Here is a 22,460-nt window from a genome sequence, read left to right on the forward strand (position 1 = left end):
ACTGCTGTGTGTCTGCAGGGCCCTCAACGCCTGCACAATTAGCACTTATAAGGTGCCCGGCACATAGTAGGCACTTAAGAAGCATCTAGTGTTTTCATGTCAGTCCCCCTTCCTCTGCTCTCCCCCAGAGACCCCCCAAAATAACACATCAGGCTGTAGGGGTGGGAGGTGCCTTTATGCCTTTATTCCCCAGGAGCCCTCAAGCCCTCAAGGTACATGACAAGGAAACTGCTTCCTGCCTCCCCTGTCCGCCCCTACCCCACTGCCTTCCCATAGACCTAGGATCAGCTGTTTCCACCCTCCCTCCCTCACCTGCCCCACCCCATTTGAGGGGATGGGGTGGGTGTGGAATGAAGTCACCTGCTACTTCTGGGCAACCCAGGCAGGGAGGAGCAGGAGAGGGGATGGGGGTCATGGGGGCTCCAACTATGTCACCCCCAAGCTACTGCCCTCCATGGTGGGGTAGGAGCTCTGACTCCCGTGGAGGTAACCCAGACTCCCTGAGCATGGAGGAGGGGGCAGGCCCCTGAACTGAGGGTTCAAGGGGCTGAGAACGAAGGAGGGCCACCCTGGGGGCAAAACTAGGGATGACAGATTTGGTGGGTGGGGTGGATTTCTGGGATCCCAGCTGGGGCTTGGGGGAAAGGGCTGGTTTCTGGGGGGTGAAGGGGGCTTGTGTGTGGGGGGCCAGGGGAGAAGTTGAGGGGCTTTGGCCAGGGCCAGGGTCGGGTGGAGTTCCTCGTACCAGATCATCGGGCTGGGACTGGGGGCAAGAGACGCGGCTAGGACGTGGAGTCGGGGCTCTGGGTGGTGGACCTGGGTGTTGAGGTTGGGCATAAGGGGTGGGATCAGCCTGACTTCTGGGGTCAAGGCCTGGAGTCTGTGGGCAGGGCCCCTTTCTAGAGATGGGCTGGATTCTTGGACTGGTCTGGCTTCTAATTTCAGAATCAGATTCAGTTCTGGAACTAAGGTGGACTCCAGAGCTGGGCCGAGTGTTTGAAGTGGTCTGGGTTTCAGAGCTAGGCTGGGTCTCAGGGCTGAACTGAATTCTAGAGCTGCACTGGGTTCTGGAGCTGAACTGGACTCCAGAGCTGAGCTGAGTTCTTGCACTGGTCTGGGTCCCAGAGCTGGGCTGGGTCTCAGGACTGAGCTGGGTTCCAGAACTGGTCTGGGTTCTAGAGCCAGGTTGGGATCCAGAAGCAGGCAGTGTTCTGGAGCTGAGCTGGACTCCAGAGCTGGGCTGAGTTCTTTCACTGGTCTGGGTCCCAGAGCTTGGCTGGCTCTCAGGACTGAGCTGGGTTCCAAAACTGGTCTGAGTTCTAGGGCCAGGTTGGGATCCAGAAGCAGGCTGTGTTCTGGAGCTGAGCTGGACTCCAGAGCTGGACTGAGTTCTTTCACTGGTCTGGGTCCCAGAGCTGGGCTGAATCTCAGGGCTCAGCTGGGTTCCAGAACTGGTCTGGGTTCTGGAGCTGACTTGGGATCCAGAGCTGGACTGTATTTTTGAACTGCTGCAGGTTTCAGAGCTGGGTTGCACCTCAGACCTGAACTGAACTGTGGAGCTAGATTGGGTTTTGGAGTTGAGCTTGACTCCAGAGTGGGGCTTAATTCTTACACTTATCTGCATCTCTGAGCTGGGCAGGGCTCTAGAGATGGGCTGAATTCCAGAGCTGGTCTGCTTCCCAAAGTCTGGCTCAGTCCCGGAGCTGCCCTGGGTTGTGGCCTGGATTTGGTTTCTAGAACTTTTCAGGCTTTCTGAGCTGAGCTGAGCCTCAGAGGTGTTTTGAGCTCCTGGGCAGGGTTGGGTCCTTGAACTGGGCCTACTCTCGGAGTTTGACACAGCTGTGGAGCTGAAGTCTGTGTCTGCATCCTTCTGGGTCCCAGGACTTGACTGGGTTCCAGACATTAGCTGTATTCTGGAATGCTCCTGGGTCTCAGCAATTGACTGTGTTTTGGAGCCAGGTGGGATTTCAGAGCCAGCCTGGGCTTTAAAACTGAGCTGAGTTCTGGAGCTGGGTGGAGTGCTGGAGATGGACTGAACTCTGGAAAGAGGCCAAGCCTGGAGATCCGTCCTTGTCCCAGAGCTGGATGGCATTCTAGAGTTGCTCTGTGCTCTGCAGTGAGCATGGGGCTCAGCATCAGGCTGAGCTCTGGAGGTGGGTCTTGCCCCAGCAATGGGTGGGGATCCAGAGCTTGTCTGAATCCTGGAGACGGGTTTGCTTGTCACACGAGGCTGGGGGCTAGAGCTGGGCTCAGTCTCTGAGCTGGATTCATCACTGGAGCTGGATTGGGCACTAGGATGCAGATAGGGTTTCGACCTGGGCAGGACTGAAGTGTGCATCTGGGTTCCTGAGCTGGCCTGGGTTCGGGAACAGGGTTGCACTTCAGAACCGTCTTTGACTCCTAAGCTGGAGTGGCTTCTAGGGCTGGACTGCCTCTTGAGTCTCACATGGGCTCCAGAACTAACTGGTGTTTCTGAGCTAGATTGAGTATCCAGGTACGGCTGGGTCATGGAGCTGTCTTGAGCTGCAGAGTAGGATCGAGTTTTATGGCAGGGCTTGGTCATAAAGCTGGCCTGGCTTCCAGAACCAGGTTGGATTTCAGAGCCGGGCTGGGTCTTCAAATTTATCTGGGTTCCAAAGCTTGACTTCACATTGGAGCTCCACTTAGCCTCAGAGCTGGCTAGGGCTCTAGAGCTGTCCTGGGCTCTAGAACTGAGCTGGATTCTGAAGCTGGATTGCATCTCAGAACTGGATGGGGTTCTAGTGATGAACTGGGCCTCAGAACTGACCTGAGTTCTAAAGGGGGACTTGGTCTCTGAACAAGGCTGAGTCTCAGTTCTGGACTTGGTCTCTGAGCTGGGCTGGGCTCTAGAGTAGGGCTGGGGCTCTGATCTGGGCTTGGTCTCTGAGCTGGGCTGGGCTCTAAAGCAGGGCTGGGGTTCTGATCTTGGTTGTGTCACAGATCTGAGCTTGGTCCCTGAACCTGGCTGGACTCTAGGGCAGGACTCGGGCTCGGATCTAGGCTTGGTCTCTGAACTGGGCTGTGTTCTAGAGCAGAGCTGGGTCTCAGGTCTGGGCTTCTGGACTCCAGAGCAGGGCTGGGCTTTGGAAACTGACCGGGAGGGCTGGGGCGGGGGGCTGGGCTCCGAGCTGGGACTGTGCTTGGCACCAGGGCAGACTAGCCACAGGCTTCCCTGGCCTCGCCGATGGCGGCCCATACCTCCACCACAAACTCGTCCGGGAAGGCGAACTCGCCCAAGACGGAGTCTAAATGGCATGCAAACTCCTGGACGCTCACTGTCTTCTTGGATGTCTCCACCATGGTGGATGCTGCAGGTCAAGCAGAGGGGAAGTGGGTGAGGGTTCTCCCTGGGGTGGGGGCGATCCCTGCCTCCTCCCCATGGGCTGTCCTCCCCCCAGGGTCCACCCAGCTTACCCTGGCCCCTTACCCAGCTCTGGGTCCCGAATGCCCATGTAACTCTCCAGCAGGTCATCCACCCTCCTAGATGCCTCCTCCTCGAATTCACTGGGCTGGGAGCATGGAGGGCAAAGCAGAGAGTCAGAAGCCTGGGATCCTCCGGCCCAGCCCCCTCCCCAAGCCGCTACCCCTTTGGTGACAGCAGATTGGGACCTCCCATGAGTCAATGCTTCTGGTCCCGCCATTACTGCCCTGACTGACAAGAACCCATTCTGCAGATGGGGAAACTGAGACTGGGTAAAGGAGAGGGTCTTCCCCAAGGTCATGCTGAGTCAGTGTCAGTGGTAGAACTCTATGTGCAAGAGCCCCTGAAGCCCCCCCATCCCTTCCACTCACCACTTCCTCCACAGTGGCGGCACCCCCAGACCGAAGCCGCAGGGTCTCCCTCCCACTGCTGACTTTCGCTTCTGTAGGGCATTTGCTGCTCCGGCTCCTCTGGCCGATCATATCTGGAGGGGACAGAGTAGAGGAGGTGCGTGTGTTCCGGGTGAAGCTACATCTTTGTAAAGACTCAGAAGTCACCAGCTGAGCCCTTCTAGAACATTCCTACCCTCCAAAGTCCTCCTTATTTCCATGGATGAATCTTCAGAGACCCTGTTTGAGAATCCTCCCTCCCCTTAAATTTCCCTCCTCCTCTCAAAATGACTCTCCCTAGAAGAAACGACTTCAGATTCTCCTTGGGGCCAGTCTAGAAAGTATCTTGCTCTAGAATTTGCTCTCCCTAATTTAGTCATAGCTTCCCCGCTACCCACTCCAGTATTCTTGCCTGGAGAATCCCATGGACAGAGGAGCCTGGCGGGCTACAGACCATGGGGTCACAAAAAGTAGAACACAACTGAGTGACTAACACTTTCACAACCTAGTTGTGAGGGCTTCCCAGATGGCTCAATGATAAAGCATCTGCCTGCCAATGCAGGAGACATAAGAGATACAGGCTCAATCCCTGGGTCAGGAAGATCCCCTGAAGTAGGAAGTGGCAACCCACTCCAGTGTTCTTGCCTAGAGAATCCCATGGACAGAGGAGCCTGGCGGACTGCAGTCCATGGGGTCACAGAGAGTAGGACCTGACTGAACAACTGAGAACTCACACATGCACGGTGACCTTATCTCATCCATGGACTAGTCACAGACTTCTCTTTGAAAAGCTCCATTCTAGAATTCCCTATGAAAGCCACTCTCTAGAACTCACCAGAGACTCAAAGCAGGACTTTGAAAGCTCCCAGTCAGGTTACAAAATAGATCCAGACAGCTCCTTATCCTGTCTCAGTCTTCCCAAGCCTCCCCCAACCCCATGCCCGGGCTGACTCTATGACAATGTAGAAACAACCCACCTGTTTTTCATACAGTGCCACAAGGTCTCTGTCCTGTTACCAGGAGCATCTAGAACCTTCCATCCTGTCCCATCCCCTGACCCTTTGCCGCTCCATACATCCAGAGAACCCATTTCTGAAAGAGCTTCACCCCACCCAGCCTGTCCCCCAGGGCCCCAGGCGGCCCTCACCGAAGGCTCTCTTGGGCTGCACCAGCCGCAGGGTGAAGGGCTGCGACTTCGGCAGCTCACGCAGCATCTTGGCCACCTCATAGTGGCGGCAGCCGACGATCGAGTGGTCGTTTATGGCCTCAATGCTGTCTCCCACACACACTGCCTCGATTCGATTGATGATGCTGCCTTCCTTGATCCTCTGCGGGGGACCCAGAGTCATTCACAGGACCCCACCATCCAGCCACCCAACTTGGGTCCCCAGAGCCCATTCACACCACAGAGGATCAGGGGCTCCCACCCTGGAAGCCACCCGGCTGACCCCCCCAAGTGGGCACCTTGATGAAGGCATAGCCGGCCCCGTTGTCCGTGATGGTCAGTCCCAGGGCGTCCTCCGTCTTAGTGACCTCCACCTCCTTGGTCTCACCGCGCACATGGGCAAAGATAAAGTCCTCCAACCCTATCTGGCCGCCCAGGAGTTTCTGCATGTCCACCTTATGGCTGTTTAGGGTGCAGAATAAGATCTGCCCCGAGAGGAGAGGGAGCCCCAAATTAACGACAGCCCTCATCCCCCACCATCTGCACAAAACAACCAGGGGATGGGCTCAGAGGCCTGATAGGGAAACTGAGGCACCAAAGCATGAAACCGCCACCTTCCCCAGGATCATAATCATGCTTACGGGCAGAATATGCGATCCTCAGAATGGAGTAGGAGGCGAGGAGACTGGGACCCCCAGAATGAGGAGTAGGATGAGAAGGAGGCTGCGAACAGATGGACACCCTTCTTCCATCCTCCCTCAGACATCCACTTTTAACTCTTTGGTGCCCTGACAACCCCAGACCATCTTTTAAAGGCAGTTAGTTCCAAATCTCCTGGCGCCCCCTGGGGGCTTAAGGGTGCACCTGCGGCCCAGCCCCTGACTCCGACGACCTTAGACATCTCACCTGGCAGGGGGCTGCCTGGAACCCCAGTCCCCAGCCGCGCTCAGGAACCGGAGGCGCTTCCCTGAGGGCTGGGGTCCACTCCTAGCTGGGTAGCCCAGTGTTTTCCGGACGATCTAAGGATCCACGAACCCTAAGACTTGCTCACCTTTTGCACAGGGAGTGCAAAGGGGGTCCACGGGGTATGGGCACCGCAGGATCCGAGAAGTGAGTCTCTGAGATCTGGAGATAGGGTCCCCTCCATCCAGAGATGGAGGATCTGGGGGGCCCCGTCCCAGCGTCCAGTGTTCACCCCTATCCCCGGTCGACTAGTGGGCCTCGGGTGTTGGGGTCCGCGGGCCTCACCTCGGTGGGTGCTATTCCAAAGGCCTCGGCGATCTTGGCGTAGAGCTCGCGCACGTTGGTGAAGCCCTCGATCTTGCCCGTGGGGCTGCCGTGCGCCAGCTGCGTGCGGAAGACGAGGCGCGGGCGGGCGCGGGGCGCAGCTGGGGTCAGGGATGCCGCTGGGGACTCGGCGGGCGAGGGCGGGGGCGCGGGCAGGCGCTGAGCCTCGGCCCCCCGGGCCTCGCGGGCCGCTGTGGTCTCCATGGCAGGAAGAGCTCGGTCACCGGGGCCACTGCCACAGCCGCCGGATCCGCCGCTTCCTGCAGCCTCCCCTCCCCCGGCCCAGGGCGCGACAGCCGAGCCGCCCGGGGTAAGGGGATCCGGGAACCCGAACCGCCCGGGAAGGCGACACCGCGGAGTGTGTATGGGGGGTGGGCCCCAGCTGTCCCGGCCCTGCCAGGGCCAGCTGTGCTCTCCCCGGGGAGCAGGGGAAAAAATAAGGATCACAAATAAGGATAGGGCAACTGTCAGTGCCAGAGCGCTCACTCTTTGCTGGGCGCACTCATTTAATCCTTGCAACAACCATCGGATGTGGGGAGGACACTTACTCTGACATAACTGAGCCACATCTTGCCCATCCCCTGCCCACAGCCCTCCAGGGCTCCCACGTCCCCTGGTGTAAACCCTAGTCCTCTATTCTGCCCACAAGGCCCTGCACAACCTGCCACATCCCCTCCCTGCCCTCTTCTCCTCCCTCTTTCCTTCTGGCTCACTCTGCTCCAGACCCCTGGGCATCCTCCTTGCTCACACACAGGGCCTGGCCTGCCCCAGGGCCTTTGCACAGGCTGTGCCCCCTCCAACACCTGGAACGTCTCCCACATCTCCGAGTGGTTCACTTCTTCGCCTCCTCAGCTCTCGGCTCAGACGTCGCCTCCTCTCACCAGGTCCCAATTTCTCTTCCCTGCTTTTTTTCCTTCCCAGCTCTGAGTGTGACCTGACAGGGGAGATATTTTATTTATTCATCCTGTGTTTCCTCGGTCTCCTCAACTGGAGGAGAGGAAGACAGTTCTCTGAGCCCGTTGGGTTACAGATGAGGAGGCTCTGGGTACTAGGAAGTTTCTCTCAGAATCCCCTGGGAACCCAGTGTCACCAAAAGGAATGTTGCTTTTGGCTAAATGAACAGCACTGGAATGCCATATAGCAGCTCAAAAGGGGGGCCTTATGCCTCTGAAGAATCTCAGAAACCAAGCATTGCTGGAAAAGGCAAGTTGCAGAAGGCTTCGGAGGAGGTAAGAAAATTTATGTAAAGCTTGAAAACGTGCAGGACGCCATACACACCGTAATACAGATGAGCCTTGAAAACCTGGTGCTCATTGAAGGAAGCCAGATTGCAAAGACCACATAGCCTGGGATACCATTTAGATGAAGTGTCCAAAACAGCCAATGCATGCAGACGGAAAGTGGATTTGTGGTTGCCAGGGGCTGGGGAGGATGGGGAATGACAGCTAACATGGAAGGGGATGTTGTTTGGTAGGTGATGAAATATTCTGGAATTAGGTGGTGCTGGTGGTTTGCACAACTTTGTGACTATACTAGAAACCACAGAATAGTACATTTTCAAATCTTTAGAAAACAAACTAAAAAAAAAAAATCCATCATAATGGTATTCTTGTGGAAAGACATCCTTTTGCGCTAAAGGTTATGTAAAGACCTGACCAGGAATGGTAAACTCCAAACCTACAATGAGGGTACAATGCCAGGGAGGGGATGAGGTAAGGGAGCACACACTTGTGTGTGTGTGTGTGTGTGTGTGACAATATCCATCTTTTCCAGTCTCCTGGGGCGGCCATAACACAGTACCACCAGTTGGGTGGATTAAAAACAACAGAAATTTATTCTCTCAAAATTCTGAAGGCTAGAAATCAATTTGTCAGCAAGTTCAAGCTCCTCTGACTCCTTGGGTGGCATCCTCTCCTCCGACCACCACTCCCAGCCTCTGTTGGTGGCTAACCATCCTTGGCTTTCCTTGGGGGTGTGCTCGGCTCCAGTGTCTGCCTGTTGTCACATGGCTGTCTCCTTTCTCCATGTCCAAATCTTTATCTTCTTATAAGGATCACCAGTCACATTGGATTAGAGGCACCCCCCCACACACACACACACACTCCAAGATGACCTCATCTTAACTAATTATATCCTCGGTGACCCTATTGCCAAATAAGGTCACATTCTGAGGTTCTGGGGGTTAGGGCTTCAAGATTTTCTTTGAGCGGGACTAAATTCTACTGATAACACCAGCGCTTGTCAAATTAAATCTCTGGAATTTTTAGGGTGTGTCAAATATTCCATAAAGGGCTGAAGTCTCTGAAAGTGTTCCCCAGTAAGTTAAGCACAGAATTATCATCTGACTCAGCAAGTCTGCTTCTTGGGATCTACCCAGAAATAAGAGCAGGTGATCAAACAAAAATCTGTGTGTGTGTGTGTTCTCAGCAGCATGATTCACAATAGCCAAAAGGTGGAAACAACCCAAGTGTCCATCAACCAATAATGGGTAAACAAAACATGGGCCACCCACACTGTGGAATATTACTCTGCCAGAAAAAGGAATGAAGCACTGATATACACTACAACATGGACTTTGAGGACACGATGCTCAGTGAGAGAAGCCAGACACAAAAGACCCATGGTGTGTGATTCCATTTATATGAAATGCCTAGGACAGGTAAATCCAGAGACAGAAAGTGAACTAGTGGTTGCCAAGGGCTGGAGAGGGTAGGCCTGGGACCCCAACAGAGGATCCTGGCCCATTACCCTTAAAAAAAAACCACATACTCATTTAAGTTTGAAATTCAAATTCCACTTTTTTTTTTTTTATTTAAGAAGTCCAGATCGAGTGGTGGCAAAACAACTGCCTCCACAGTGGTTCCTCAGCTGAATGAGCATGGGGTGGTGCCAGCCCCCCCATTCAGGGGTGCAGGAATGTGAGGGTGACAGATAGATGGCCCCGCCAGGAGTGTGAGAGTGTGTCCCTGCAAAGTGCCTGCCCAGGTGGGTACTTAGGGTGACACCTGCCAGGCAGGAGTGGGTTTTCTCTGCCCTGGGTCTGGGAGCTGGTCCCGGGGAGTGGGTGTAGGGTGTGTAACTCTCCCCACACCAGCTGTGTGAGCGGCTGTGGGTTTCCTCCTGTTCCGGGTTTCCTCCTTGCCCCTCGTGTGTTCCCACGTCTGTGTAGTGTGATGTGACCTGTAAGGCCAACAGGCCTGGCTGGGCCCTGGGAATCTGTGCACAGTGCATGGTGGGTGGGTTTTCTGGGATGGGGACCTGGGGAGATTCAAAGCTAGAAGGATGCTGTAGAAATTTAATTTTAGGGGGGCTAGAGCCCCCAAGGTGCAGGATCAGGCCTGGTCCCAGAGGATGGAACCCCCCACCCCTCCTCCAGGGGGTGCACTGGGGGAGGGGCCATGACCGGAGCTTGGTCTTCTCTGGATCCGTGGGGCGGCCGACACTCTCATAGATGCTCACTGTGACAAAAGAAGAGATTAGTTGATGAGGGACCCACATCAGGTCTCAGCCCCCATCCCCATCCTGGGGTACCCCAGAGGCCACCCCCCCTCTGCTCCTTCAGATGCTAGGGTGAGGGGCCTGGAGTTGATCCCACCTATCCTGGGAAGCTAGGAGTCACCCACAAAAACCCACGGAGAAGCTGTGGTGAAGCTCTGGGTCCCCCGAGCCAAGGGTGTGCTGGCCTCAAGATCCCCCAAGCAGCATTTAACACAGTACCAGACTGAATTAGGGCCCCCCAGTAGCTAGGCCATTAGCCACCTACATCAAACCAGCCCCACCTAGTAGATCCTGCAAGGACTATGGCCTCAGAATAAGATCCGGCAGCTAGATCCCACTTGGCGGCAGCGGCCCCAGACCCCAGAAAGCCCGCTGCAGACCTAAGGCCGGTTTATGTAGCCAGGCTCCTCCAGGGCGAGTCTAGTCCGACGTGGTCCCCACGCGAGGCAGCCCAAGCTGGGCTGAACGGGCGGGGGGAGGGGGGCAGACCTGCCCGGGTACACACCTGGCGACCTGGGCCAGGATCTCCTTGATGCGGACGATGAGCTTCTCGTGCTGGGCGGGGTCGCGCTCGATGGCGCCGTGCAGCCGGGCCATGTAGAAGTCCAGGGTGCTGAGCGTGGGCGTTTCGCCGGTGCCTGGGGAGGCGGGGACCCGTCAGAGGAACCCAACGGGGGTCACCACGGAAACAAAGATCAGAAGGTGGGGGTAAAAGGAGGGGGCCATGGGTGAGCGTCTGTGGGGTCAGGTGGGTGCGGTCAGGGCGTCAGGACCCGGGGAAATCAAGGTCAACTGTGGCAGAGATCAGAAGATGGAAGATGGAGAGGGCGGGGTCATGATGGGGGGATTCGGGGACTGGTGGAGGAGGGGAGGTTGGCCTAGGTCCGCTGAAGAATGAACACTGAAGTTGGGCCTGGGGAGAGGCGGGGTGCGAGGGCCACTGTGGGCGGGGCTGGCACGAGCAGCGTTCAGTGACGACGGGGCCGCGGGGGCTTAGGATAGCCGGGAGTAGGGTCAGCAGGGGCGCATCGGTTGGACAGAGAAGCGGGTTTGCGAAACGACAGGGTGAAGGGATGCCAGAGTGAGGACTTGCCAGGCGGGGTCAGAGGGGGCGGGACTCGCGGAAGCCGGGGCGGAGCCGAGGTCGTCGAGGGCGGGGTCAGGGGGCGGGACTCGCGGGGGTAGGCGGGGCGGGACTTGGTGGTTGGGGGCGGGGCCTCCACACCCGGTACTGGCAGTGAAGCGAAGCTGGCGGTGAGCGCCTGGCGCACCGCCTGGAGCTGCTGCTGCAGCGCCAGCGTCCGCCGCTCCTCCAGAGCCAGCTCCTGCTCCAGACGCTCGCGCGCGCTGCTCATGCTCTGCGTGTGCCTCTGCAGCACCGCGTTCTGCTCCTCGAAGGCCACGTTCATCTTCCGCAGGCGCCGTAGCTCCGCCTCCCGCGCTGCAGGCGGGGAGCCGGGTCAGAGCCTGACGCTTCCCCGCCATCCCCCTGCCGCCTTCCCTCTGCTGGCTTCGCCTCGAGCTGTGCCCCACGCCAAGCCTTCCATCACTGCTCTGTCTCCAGCCCCACACCTCAGCAGTCTGGGCTGCGAGGGCAAGAGAGGAAGGCACCCACTGCCTCCCGCTTTGGTGTCCTCTTGGTTCAACGCTTGCTTCAAGAACCGCTGGTCAGCGCTCACCTTTGTTTTGGTCCAAGAACTCTTCAGTGAAGATGGGGACGTCGAAAGTCGAGAAGCCGTCACAGTCCCCACCCTGGGACGACAGGACAAGGTGGCAATTTTGAGGGGGGAGGCAGTCAACCCCCCTATGGGACATCCCCTAAGCTTGGGAGGGTCTCCTGAGGCTACCTGGGTCAGAGTCCATTTTACTGCCCTCCCCATTTGTGTGGGTGCCCTGCCTCCACTCGCACACATCTGGACGGGGCGCTCACTTCACCCCTTGAGTGACAGTCCTTAGTCACCCGGGGGTTTAAACACTCCAGACCTTTCTCGCCCAGGTGTTCTCCTTGGAGGAGGGACACTTACCTTGTGTCCATTCAAAAGGGTATTCATGAGCCCAGAGCCGGAGTCCTCTGGTGGGGGAGGGAGGAGGGCAGGGTCAGCCGCCCAGGTCTCCTCTGACCCCCTGCTCCGCACATGCTGTCCCCTCTGCCTGGAATGCCATTATTTCCACCCCCCCCAAACCCCCACTCCCCATCGAGCCCTGCTCATCCTGGATAAAAGGCCCCTCCTGGGCGCCTCCCCCCACCCTCATATCCACGTGTGTCCCATCTCAGTACAGATCAACCCGGTTCACTCACAACTGTCTGGTTACATGTGACCGTGAGAGCCCCTTTGGCAAGGGCGGGGGGAGGTCGTTGGCCTGGGTCACCTGTCTCAGAGTAAGCACCCAGCTGCCTGGGGGCTGAGGCCCTTCGCACCTTTCTTGATTTTCTTTTCCTGGATCTTCTCCGCACACATCTTGTAGGCTTCCGACTGCTGGTAGGCCCTCAGCTCCTTCATGTACTGCTGCTTCTCCCGTTCAGCTTCGTCCAAGTACCGCTGGCAGGGGCAGCAAGAGAAGGCTCGGCCCAGTGGCAGCTGAGGCCTCGCGGGCTCCATCACACAGCCCGCTGTGCTACACTTTACCACAGCTCCCTGCTGCCCTCCAGACAAAACTTCGCCCTTCACTATGCTGCTCAGGCCACCTCCAAACTCCCGGACCTCACTACCTCACCCCAATTCCAGCCTTTCTAAACCACTCCCTGGTGTCTGACTGTCTGCAGGCTCCCACCTCAGGGCTGGCCTGCCCTCCTAAACCCATTTTGCCTGTTGAAATCCCATGTAGAGGGTGCACGCTGCTGGTGATTTTGTTACATTTCCTTTATGTTTTTGCAAATTTTAAATTCATTACCAGAACTTTAAAACCGTAAGGTTTCTAACAAAAATCCAGCATCCACCCCCGACTTCTTTTATAACGGTGTTTATTAACTTTTATGTCTATTCCAGCCAACTGCCACCCTCCCCTCCCTTCAACAAGCTGCTGCTGCTAAGTCGCTTCAGTCGTGTCCGACTCTGCGACCCCATAGACGGCAGCCCACCAGGCTCTGACATCCCTGGGATTCTCCAGGCAAGAATACTGGAGTGGATTGCCATTTCCTTCTCCAGTGCATGAAAGGGAAGAGTGAAAGTGAAGTTGCTCAGTCGTGTCCGACTCTTAGTGACCCCATGGACTGTAGCCTATCAGGCTCCTCCGTCCACGGGATTTTTCAGGCAAGAGTACTGGAGTGGGGTGCCATTGCCTTCTCCTTCAACAAGCTGGAGAGAGCTAACGGGTGGTCAGTACTCCCGGCAGAACGAAGGGCCTGCCACACCTGTTCCTTGGGGGTAAGTGATGGCGGATGGATGTCTGAGTGAGTGAGGGCAGGTCAGTCAGTGGTTCCGGGCCGTCCCACCTGTTTCTCCGCAGGCTGCAGCTTGCTCCACTCGGCGCCCAGCATCTTGGTGATCTCGGGAAAGGGCAGGTCCGGGTGGCGCGTCCGGATCTGCTCGCGCCGCTCGTTCAGGAAACGCACGTAGCCGGTGACAGGTGCCTTGGGCCCATTCGGCAGGATCTTCTTCCGCTTCTTGCCCTTGGGCCAACCGCGCTTCTTCACAGGCTGCAGAATCCAGTCGCGCTGTTGGGAGGGGTCTGGAGGGCTGGGGCTGGGCACACAGGGGAAGGGGCGGGGCCCTGGAAGACTTGGGTGGGGCCTAACCACGAGGTGGGACCCTGAAGGTATGGAAGTATGGCCTGGTCAGGGTTCACAATTGGGAGAGTGGGGTTAAGGAACTCTTGACCATGGGTAAAGGGATCAGAGAGGTACTGGGGACAGAGCATCAACCCAAGGATGGGGTTGGCTTGTGTTGTGGGCGTGTCCCCTGTATGGGCGTGCCTTACTAGCAAAGATTCCCCAGGTAGTGGGCGGGGCCGAGACAGTGGCAGTAGAGCTCGGGGGCGTGGTATCTGGCATGGGGCGGGCCTCAGCTTGGGCAGGGAAATCTGGACGGTGGGCGGAGCCACAGCAAATTCAAATTTGGCTCGGGGCGGAGCTTCAAGGCTAAGGATCACTGACATGGCAGTGCAGGGACTCTCACCTCCTCTTCGTGGGACCCCTTCTCTCCGGCCCGCGGGCCCTCGCCGCGCTCTTGCTTGACAGCCACCACGAAGCCCCCATGCTGTCCTGGAGCCTTGCCGCTCGCCGGCCTGGAGCCACGGGAAGCCAGGGTCACTCCCACTCCCCGCCCCGACGACAGATTTGGAAGCAGGGGGCCTGAGTCCTCAGAAGAGGGCTCTGAGAGGGTCAGGATACGGAGGTTGAGACTGGAGCACTAGGGGAGCCACAGGGGACCTCGGAGAGACTAGAGCTACGGGACGCCAGGGTCACCCACCCCTTCCCCCACGACGGAAGCGCTGGCAGCTAGCAGCCTGAGTTCTGCGAGCAGGGGTTTGAGGAGGTCAGGAACCGGGGTTAGGGCAGGAGAACTAGAGGAGACCAGCAGGCCACTCCTGAAAAGGACTGGAGCACGGAGGTTTGGGGGAAGCCCGTGGGAACCCCAAAGTGGGGGGCTCCTGTCCCAAGTCGGAGGAGTCAAGACCCTGGGCGGGGGGTTCGAGGATCTCCAACGGGACGGGGTGGCTGCAGCCCCGAGTGGGCTGAGGGGGAGGGGATGTCGCACTCACGCGGAGGCCGCGCCGGGCTGCTTGGGGCCGTGGGACATGGCCACTCCCGGCCGCACCTGGAACATAGACGCGTGGCCAAGTGAGGGTCGCCCAAGCCAGCGATGGTGGGGCTGGGCTGAGGAGCCCCGTAAAGCCAGGTCCGGGGCGCCTGGGGGGGCCGGAACCGGGGGCGGGGAGGCCCTCGGGGGCGGGCGCCCCAGGGATCCTTTGTTGGGCGATCGCCCCCCAGGAGGCCTGGGTCCGCACCCTCCCGGCCCAGGAGGGTCCCCGCCCCGGCCCTGGGATCCCCGCGCCCCCGCCTCCTCGCCGGGCCCCGAGTTCCGCGGCTGTTTTCACCTCCAAAGAAACTTTCCCGGACCTCTCGGCTGCTACGACGCTCCAACCAACCGCCGGGAGCCTGCCCCTGCCGCCCGCTCCGCCCTGCACCGCCCCCGACATGCTAATAACGACTCGGCGAGCGATCGGATTGGGTATACCCTTCCCTTGGGGCGTGACCATGCAGATGAAGGTCGGCGCGCCCGTTGGTGATTGGCTGCGGTAGCCACTGAGCCGCGTGGGAGGTAAGTAGGGAAGGCTGCAGGCGGGCGCGTCAAGTTCGGCTGTGCTCGGCCGCTCTCGGGACCAATCAGGATGTTTTCAGGCTTCGCCGGGTGGAGTCTCTTAAAGGGCCAGCAGGCGCGGCTCAGACTCCTCCTCCCCTGCTGAAGGCGAGACTCCCCGCCCCTGTAGGATCCGGAGACCTATGAGGCCGAGTCCGGCCCCGCCCTAGTTGTCATGGGGACGGTAGTAGGTTGCTAGGGAAAGGGTTAAGGTCTTTTCGAGCAGGCCCTTTCCCCACTGCAAGGTGGGACCTGTTCTTAGCAGACCCGGGTGGGGAAGTTTCCCGTTTATTAACTAGACTTAAAGCCCGCCCTGCATGCAGGGGCTACCCTCCCTCCTGTGAAAGGGCCTCAGCTTTCTCTCCTATGCAATGGAAGCTTTGCACAGGGTCCACGTCCAGAAGGCCGGATGCGGCGAGGCTGAGACCAGGAGCTGGGCTGGAAGCAACTAGGAAAAATGTGGTGGGGACAAGAAAGCTGCGAGGACCTCGTGAAGATGGAAGGCCAGGAGACCCTGCTCTGGGATCTTGGGGACCCCCAGGGAGCAGCCTGGTCCTCTTACAGATTGGACTGGGTTTCCTCTGACCCCAGGATAACTGTGGTCACTGGATGCTCATGATGGCCCATTAGACCCCGAACAATCTACCCACAGCACCTTCCTGCTCTCGCCTCCCTGAATTTTCCTCCTCACTTACTCCGGCGACCTCAACGTTCCTTAGATATGTCCATTTCATTCATTCCCACCTCTGGGCCCTGGCACTTGTTCTTAATGCCCTTTCCCCAGATTAAATGTCCCCCTTTCCAGTGAGACATTCCCAGGCTTGTACCGCACCCCATACACCCCATCTTATCTTTGCTACATATGTTCATTTCCGCCCTATAAGCTGCCTGTTTGCTCATTGCTATTGTGCCAGTACCCAGAACAGTGCCCACAGGTGCTGTCAATACATATATATTGAATAAACAAATAAATGTATAATGTAAATTTCTAACAAACAGGTGCAGCAGCTTTGGAAAACAGTCTGGCAGTTCTTCAAAAGGTTAAAAAAACAAAACATAGAGTTACCATGCGATGTTCCCAGGAGTTAAAGAATGGGCTTGCAATGCAGGAGACCGAGGTTCAATCCCTGGGTCGGGAAGATTCCTGAAGAAGGAAATGGCAACGCACTCCGGTAGACAGAGGCACCTGGCAAGCTACAGTCCATGGGGTCACAAAGAGGCAGGATTGAGAGACTAAACCACCAGCATCCAGGAATTACCATGCAATGCATCCACTGCACTCCTGGGGACATATCCAAGAGAATTAAAAACAGACATCCACACAGAAACTTGTACATGAATGTTCATGGCAGCATGATTCACAATAGTGCAAAAGTGGAAACAAACCCAAATGTCTATCAGTTGATGAATAGGTAAATACGGTAGGCCATCCATCCAATAGAATATTCTTGGCCATAAAAAGGAATAAATTGCTATGTCATGCTAGGACAGGGATATGCCTTGAAAACATTAGGCTCAGTGAAAGATGCCAGTTACAAAAGGCCACATAGTGTATGGTTCCATTTATATGAATTTTCCAGAACTGGCAGCTCCAGAGAAACAGGAAGTGAATTAGTGGTTGCCTGGGGCTAGAAAGTCAGTGAGGAGGGGCAAAGGAGGTCACGGGGTTTCTTTTGGGGTGATCAAAATGTTCTAAAATTAGACTGCTTTGATGGCTACATAACTCCATAAATGTACTAAAGCTCACACAACTGTACACTTTACACAGGTGCATTATCTGGTATGTGAATTAAATCCCAATGAACCTGTTTCTCTAAGAGGCATCCCAGAGCTGAGGAAGATAAGCTGTGCCCTGGAATCTTGACACCCTGCTCTGTTGCTTCATTGGATGTGGGACTTCCCACACTGCTGGGTTGGAAACTATCTAAGTGAGAATTCCAGCTAGAATAGGAAAGACCCAACCTCCAGGCCCTGCCTCTTTGGCTTGATTGACAAAGCTGATGTTGTCATAGAAACCTGTCCTTCCATTCCCAAGGTACCATACAAGGAATTCAGGGGTCTTTCCATGCATGGAAAAGAAATGAAAGGTCTTGAGGTTGATTTTTTAAAAATTTTTATTGGCATATAGTTGATTTACAATGTTGTATTAGTTTCAGATTTACAGCAAATTGAATCAGTTATACATATACATATATCCACTCTTTTTTAGATTCTTTTCCCATATAGGCTATTACAGAGTATTGAGTAGAGCTTCCTGTGCTGTACAGTAGGTCCTTATTTGTTACGTATTTTATATATACTAGTGTATATATCAATCCCAATCTCCCAACTTATTGATGTTGATTTTGAAGGCAGTTTGGAGCTCCTTGGCATCAGGACAAATTCCTTGCTGCGTGGGTATTTCCTGGGAAAAACAAAAGTGTCTTGAATCCAAATGGCATTGCATCCAGTCCAATGCATGTGATCCAGACACACACCCATCCCCAAGAAGCAACATGTAAGAAGCAGCATTTCTACTGTTTGACTTTACATTTTTCATTCTTTGATCTAAAAGCAGATCCTTTGGCCCCCAAAGTATAAATAGGTTTTTCCTTAGCCACAAACTTCTCTCAAGTCCTAGCTCTCAATAAAACCAGAAACTCTAGCTGTCTAACCTCGTATGATTTCATGTTAGTTTCTTTGCATTCATTTCTATGCTCCATTTGGAAATTTTTAAAAAAGTATTTTTATTTATTTGGCTGCATTGGATCTTAGTTGTCGCATCCAGGCCCAGTTGCTCCACAATGTGGAATCTTAGTTCCCTGACCAGGGATCGAACCAGCATCCCCTGCCACTGGAAGAAGGATTCTTAACCACTGGACCACCAGGGAAGTCCCTGGAAATTTTTATCATGTGAAACCAGGAAGAGGACCCCAATTTGTCACCTGAGAAATACAAGATCCATTAAGGATGACTTAAATGTCTTTGTGAAATTAATTTTATGATGCAAACAATGTGCAAATTCATTTCATTTGTACAAATTAAAGTAGTGTGTGAAGGCTACCAGACCCATACCATACTCCCCCTTATCAGCTTGTTACATTTCTTACCAAAACTTTTCCTACCTACCACACACACACATACTCTGTGAGTCTCCTAGGGCTATAGGAACAAGGCACCACAAACTGGGTGACTTGAACAACTGAAATTTATTTTAAAAATAATAATAGGGTCTTCCCCAGTGGCTCAGTGGTAAAGAATCTGCAACCAATGCAGGAGACATGGGTTCCATTCCTGGTCCAGGAAGATCCCACATGCCTTGGAACAACTAAGCCGGTGCAACACAACCACTGAGCCTGTGCTCTAGAGCCTGGGAGCCACGACTGCTGAAGCCCGAATGCCCTAAAGCCCTTGAGAGGCCACTGCAATGAGAAGCCCGCGCACAGCAACAAAGGGCAGCCCCCACTCGAGGAAACTGGAGGAAAGCCCACGCAGCAATGAAGACCTAGCTCAGCCAGAAATAAATAATTTTTAAATGGTTAAAATATCAACTAATAATAATAAATAAAAAGGAGTTCCCTGGCAGTCCAGTGGTTAAGACTCTGGGCTTCCACTGCAGGAGGCATGGGTTCGATCCCTGGTCAGGGAAGCTCTGCATGCACTGTAGGAGGGGTGGGGCGGGAACCAAAACAGAGTTATGGGGACCAGAAGTTCAAGATCAAGGGCTTGGTCAGGACTGGTTCCTTCTGAGGCTGTGAGTCTGTTCCATGCTCTCTGAGCTCTCCCGGCTTCTGGGGGATCTCCTAGCCATCTGCAACCTTACTTGACTTGTACAAGCATCACTGCATCTCCACCTTCACGTTTACATGACGTTCCTGTGCATGTGTGTGTATTTCCAAATTTCCCCTTTTTATTAGGTCATGGGATGTATTGTACTGGGAACCACCCTGCTCCAATTGTGACTCATCTTAACTCATTACATCTGCAATGACTCCATCTCCAAATAAGGTCACATTGGAGGTTCTGGGGATTGGGACTTTCACCTGGGAAGGTTGAGGGGGCACAAAGCAAAACACAACACGTACGTACACACACACACACACACACGGGTGTGAATGCACTCCTGTAAGGAATGTGAGCTCACATCTTGCTTTTTTTTGCCATATCAGAGGCATGTGGGATTTTAGTTCCCTGACCAGGGAGTGAGCCTGTGCCCGCCAGCAGTGGAAGCCTGCAGTCTTACCCACTGGACCGCCAGCGGAGACCCACAGCTTGCTTTCTGTTATCATATGATCAATCACGCCGTGAACATCCTCTGCAAACTCTTGAGTCCGCAGCCTTTGGCCCAGTGGCTTTACATGTGAAGCCCAGAGCCCTGCCCCTGGGGTTGGGTAATTTTCCACAGCAGGACCTCATCACTGCCTGTATAACGAGCTCTGGCAACTTCTGGTCCTTCCTCATACGACTGTATTGCCGCCTTTGTTTCAAAAGTTCCGAACCAGCTGTCTGGACCCCTTCTCCAGCGTAGCTAGGAAAACATGAAGTTACGTGTGGTGCCTCCCAACGCCGCCCTCCAAGCCCCGCCTCTTTGGCTTGATCGACAAGGCAGGCGTTGGCGCGGGGTTACGTTTTGGGGGGCTTTTTGATTTGTTTTTGTTTGCGGGGCTGCGCTGTGCAGCATGGAGAAGGCAATGGCACCTCACTCCAGTACTCTTGCCTGGAAAATCCCATGGACGGAGGAGCCTGGTAGGCTACAGTCCATGGGGTCGCGAAGAGTCGGACACGACTGAGCGACTTCACTTTCACTTTTCCCTTTCATGCACTGGAGAAGGAAATGGCAATCCACTCCAGTATTCTTGCCTGGAGAATCCCAGGGACGGCAGAGCCTGGTGGGCTGCCGTCTATGGGGTCGCAGAGTCGGACACGACTGAAGCGACTTAGCAGCAGCAGCAGCAGCAGCAACTGTGCAGCATGCAGGATCTTAGTTCCTCGACCAGGGATAGAACCCGTACTCCCTGCACTGGGAGCAGAGTCAGCCACTGGACAACCAGAGACGTCATCCCCCTAACCCACGTCTCCGCGTTTACGTTTTTAATACTTATTTGCCAGCACCGGGCGGTTCAATTTCTCTCCATCCCCAGGAAGGATCAGGATGCGGTTGGCGCTCTCGTGATATCCCCGCCTTCCTTAGGCTCTTTTACAGAGTGAATTTAGTTCAGGGGATTGCCGTCGTGAGCAACGAAGGGCCAAGGAGGCAAAAGCGAAACGCAGAGGCAACCGCTGTCGGAAGGAAAGGGTGTGGGAACAGGGGTCTCAGTCCTTTGGGGAGGGGACACCTCCCCCACCACCACCACCGCTGCTGCTGGACCCTCCTGGGCTCAGGGAGGCGGCGCTGAGGCCCACCTCTGTGACTAGGGCAATTTACCAAACTCTCTGAGCCTCAGTTTGCCCCACTGCAAAGTGGGCTAATGAGCATGTCTACCTGTATGAGGTCGTGGGAAGGATTTAACGAGTTTAATTCAAGCACAGTGCTCGCGACCAGGCCTGGCTGGTCAGTGCTCCATACAGCATTGGTTACTCCTGTCCACGGAGACTGAAGCCTCTGGTACAGAGAATTTTCTAGTGTCGTGATTTCCACCCAGGGGTAATTCAGCGCCCCTCCCACTAGAGACATTTTTGGTTGTCGAGTCTGGGGCGGGTGGGGCTGCTCCTAGCATCTACCGGGTGAAGGCCAGAAGTGCTATCATGCCCAGGACAGCCCCCACCACAAAGAACAATCCAGTGCCAAGTGTAAGCAGTGAACAGGATTTGGAAACCCTGTTCAAGGGCCCAGGAAGTACTCTATCTGCCTGATCCCCCTAAGGTCTCCTAACAACTCTAATCAGAGTTGCTCCTCTTCTCTGGTGGCTCAGTGGTAAAGAATCTGCCTACAGTGCAGGAGCTGCAGGAGATGGGGGTCGATCCCTGGGTGGAGAAGATACCCTGGAGGAGGACATGGCAACCCACTCCAGTATTCTTGCCTGGAGAATCCCATGGACAGAGGAGCCTGGCGGGCTAGAGTCTCAAAGGGTCCGACACAACTGAGCATCATACTCACTCTCACCTCCATTTTATAGAAAGGGAAAACTATGACCCCGTAGCTTGCACAAAACTGCCTGGTTTGATCTTGGCTGTGGGTCCTGGGATGTAAGGAAACTATTTTTGAGTGTTGGAACCTTCCCCCTCTGAGTGTCCGCCCACCTCCCACCCATTTTGACCTGAGAAAATCAAAGGTCAGAGAGAAGATCAAAGCAAGCACCTTCCTGATGCTGGATGGGGGCTGCCAGATCATCCGATCCGCAGCTGGAGGAGAGCCTCAGGTCTGGCGTCTGAGGCGGCTGTGGACGCTCTGGGGGCATCAAAGCATGTCTGGAACTCTTCTGAACACAAGCCTGTCTGTCCTTCCTTTTGTCCTACCCAAGGGCTCAGCATTTATCTCTCCTTCCTGGCATCCCTTCCCCTAGGCATGGCCTTCTCTGATCTTCCCAGAAAATCTGACCCCATCCCCCTTATTAGGGGGGCCTACATGCCCCCCGCTGTTATCCACCCAGGCAGCTGAGGCCTGATTTGGGATAAACCACCTTCACTTCCATTCCAACCCCCACAGGGTGTTGTTTTTTTTTTTTTTGGATGTGCTAGGCCTTCGTTGCTGGATGGGAACTTTCTCTAGTTGCTGTGCATGGCCTTCTCATTGCAGTGGCTTATCTTGAGCTTTCTCATTGCAGTGGCTCCTGGGCTCTAGAGCATATGGGCTCAGTAGTTGTGGCACATCGGCTTACTTACCCCAAAACATGTGGGATCTTCCCAGACCAGGGATCAAACCCATGTCCCCTACGTTAGCAGGCTGATTCTTAGCTACTGGACCACTAGGGAAGTCCTCCCATAGACTTTTTATCTGATCCTCCCCACCTTTTCAAAACTACTGTGGCTCAGTGACCTGAGGGTAATGTCCCAACTCCTCTGACATTCTGTCACCCTTCCTGGTCTGATTCTTCCAGTCCCAGCACTGATCATGGGGGGTTTGGAGGGTGCGGCTCTGTCCTCACTTAGAACTAGGGGCTTCAGAATCTTTGGGGCTCCAGCATTGCTCAGGCTGAGACCAGATCCAGTGAGTGAACGAGTTCAGTTCAGTCGCTCAGTCGCGTCCGACTCTTTGCGACCCCATGAATCGCAGCACGCCAGGCCTCCCTGTCCATCACCAACTCCTGGAGTCTACCCAAACCCATGTCCATCGAGTCAGTGATGCCATCCAACCATCTCATCCTCTGTCGTCCCCTTCTCCTGCTGCCCCCCATCCTACCCAGCATTAGGGTCCTTTCCAATGAGTCAACTCGTGGCATGAGGTGGCCAAAGTATTGGAG

The 22,460-nt window shown here is 55.3% G+C and overlaps 2 protein-coding genes and 2 long non-coding RNA genes across 11 annotated transcripts; 2 read left to right on the plus strand and 2 right to left on the minus strand.

The window, feature by feature from the left end:
* Nucleotides 1-159: 159 nt before the first annotated feature.
* On the minus strand, nucleotides 160-7,315 carry GIPC3 (GIPC PDZ domain containing family member 3). Of its 5 annotated transcripts, none has more exons than XM_081499774.1 (7): nucleotides 6,245-7,315; nucleotides 5,638-5,719; nucleotides 5,296-5,481; nucleotides 4,979-5,159; nucleotides 3,814-3,926; nucleotides 3,436-3,530; nucleotides 160-3,329 (listed from the first exon to the last, which is right to left on the minus strand). In XM_081499774.1, the coding sequence occupies exons 3-7, from the start codon at nucleotides 5,443-5,445 to the stop codon at nucleotides 443-445; spliced, it is 3,426 nt and encodes a 1,141-aa protein (XP_081355900.1). In that variant the 5' UTR covers nucleotides 5,446-5,481; nucleotides 5,638-5,719; nucleotides 6,245-7,315; the 3' UTR covers nucleotides 160-442. The 5 variants fall into 5 exon arrangements, with proteins under 5 accessions (XP_081355900.1, XP_081355901.1, XP_081355899.1 ...); XM_081499775.1 differs by lacking the exon at nucleotides 5,638-5,719 and having other exon boundaries at nucleotides 160-2,356; nucleotides 3,220-3,329; nucleotides 3,449-3,530; nucleotides 6,245-6,637; XM_081499777.1 differs by lacking the exon at nucleotides 5,638-5,719 and adding an exon at nucleotides 4,140-4,150 and having other exon boundaries at nucleotides 3,103-3,329; nucleotides 3,449-3,530; nucleotides 3,814-3,912; nucleotides 6,245-6,637.
* Nucleotides 7,316-9,061: 1,746 nt separating this feature from the next.
* Nucleotides 9,062-14,899, minus strand: HMG20B (high mobility group 20B). 4 transcript variants are annotated; one of them, XM_081499819.1, is made up of 10 exons: nucleotides 14,841-14,899; nucleotides 14,483-14,538; nucleotides 13,897-14,005; nucleotides 13,215-13,418; nucleotides 12,201-12,321; nucleotides 11,806-11,852; nucleotides 11,461-11,533; nucleotides 11,007-11,222; nucleotides 10,287-10,419; nucleotides 9,062-9,741 (listed from the first exon to the last, which is right to left on the minus strand). In XM_081499819.1, the coding sequence occupies exons 2-10, from the start codon at nucleotides 14,518-14,520 to the stop codon at nucleotides 9,729-9,731; spliced, it is 954 nt and encodes a 317-aa protein (XP_081355945.1). In that variant the 5' UTR covers nucleotides 14,521-14,538; nucleotides 14,841-14,899; the 3' UTR covers nucleotides 9,062-9,728. The 4 variants fall into 4 exon arrangements, with proteins under 4 accessions (XP_081355945.1, XP_081355944.1, XP_081355943.1 ...); XM_081499818.1 differs by having other exon boundaries at nucleotides 14,819-14,899; XM_081499817.1 differs by having other exon boundaries at nucleotides 9,062-9,737; nucleotides 10,285-10,419; nucleotides 14,819-14,899.
* LOC145509980 (uncharacterized) lies at nucleotides 11,046-13,236 on the plus strand. The gene is made up of 2 exons (XR_014056583.1): nucleotides 11,046-11,551; nucleotides 12,769-13,236. It is a non-coding gene; the product is annotated as an uncharacterized LOC145509980 (long non-coding RNA).
* LOC145509979 (uncharacterized) lies at nucleotides 14,406-16,077 on the plus strand. The gene is made up of 2 exons (XR_014056582.1): nucleotides 14,406-15,042; nucleotides 15,460-16,077. It is a non-coding gene; the product is annotated as an uncharacterized LOC145509979 (long non-coding RNA).
* The last annotated feature ends 6,383 nt before the right edge of the window (nucleotides 16,078-22,460 follow it).

The sequence above is a fragment of the Giraffa tippelskirchi genome, chromosome 6, assembly GCF_054371585.1.
Source record: "Giraffa tippelskirchi isolate mGirTip1 chromosome 6, T2T-mGirTip1v1.2.pri, whole genome shotgun sequence".
In the NCBI taxonomy this organism is placed as follows: domain Eukaryota; kingdom Metazoa; phylum Chordata; class Mammalia; order Artiodactyla; family Giraffidae; genus Giraffa; species Giraffa tippelskirchi.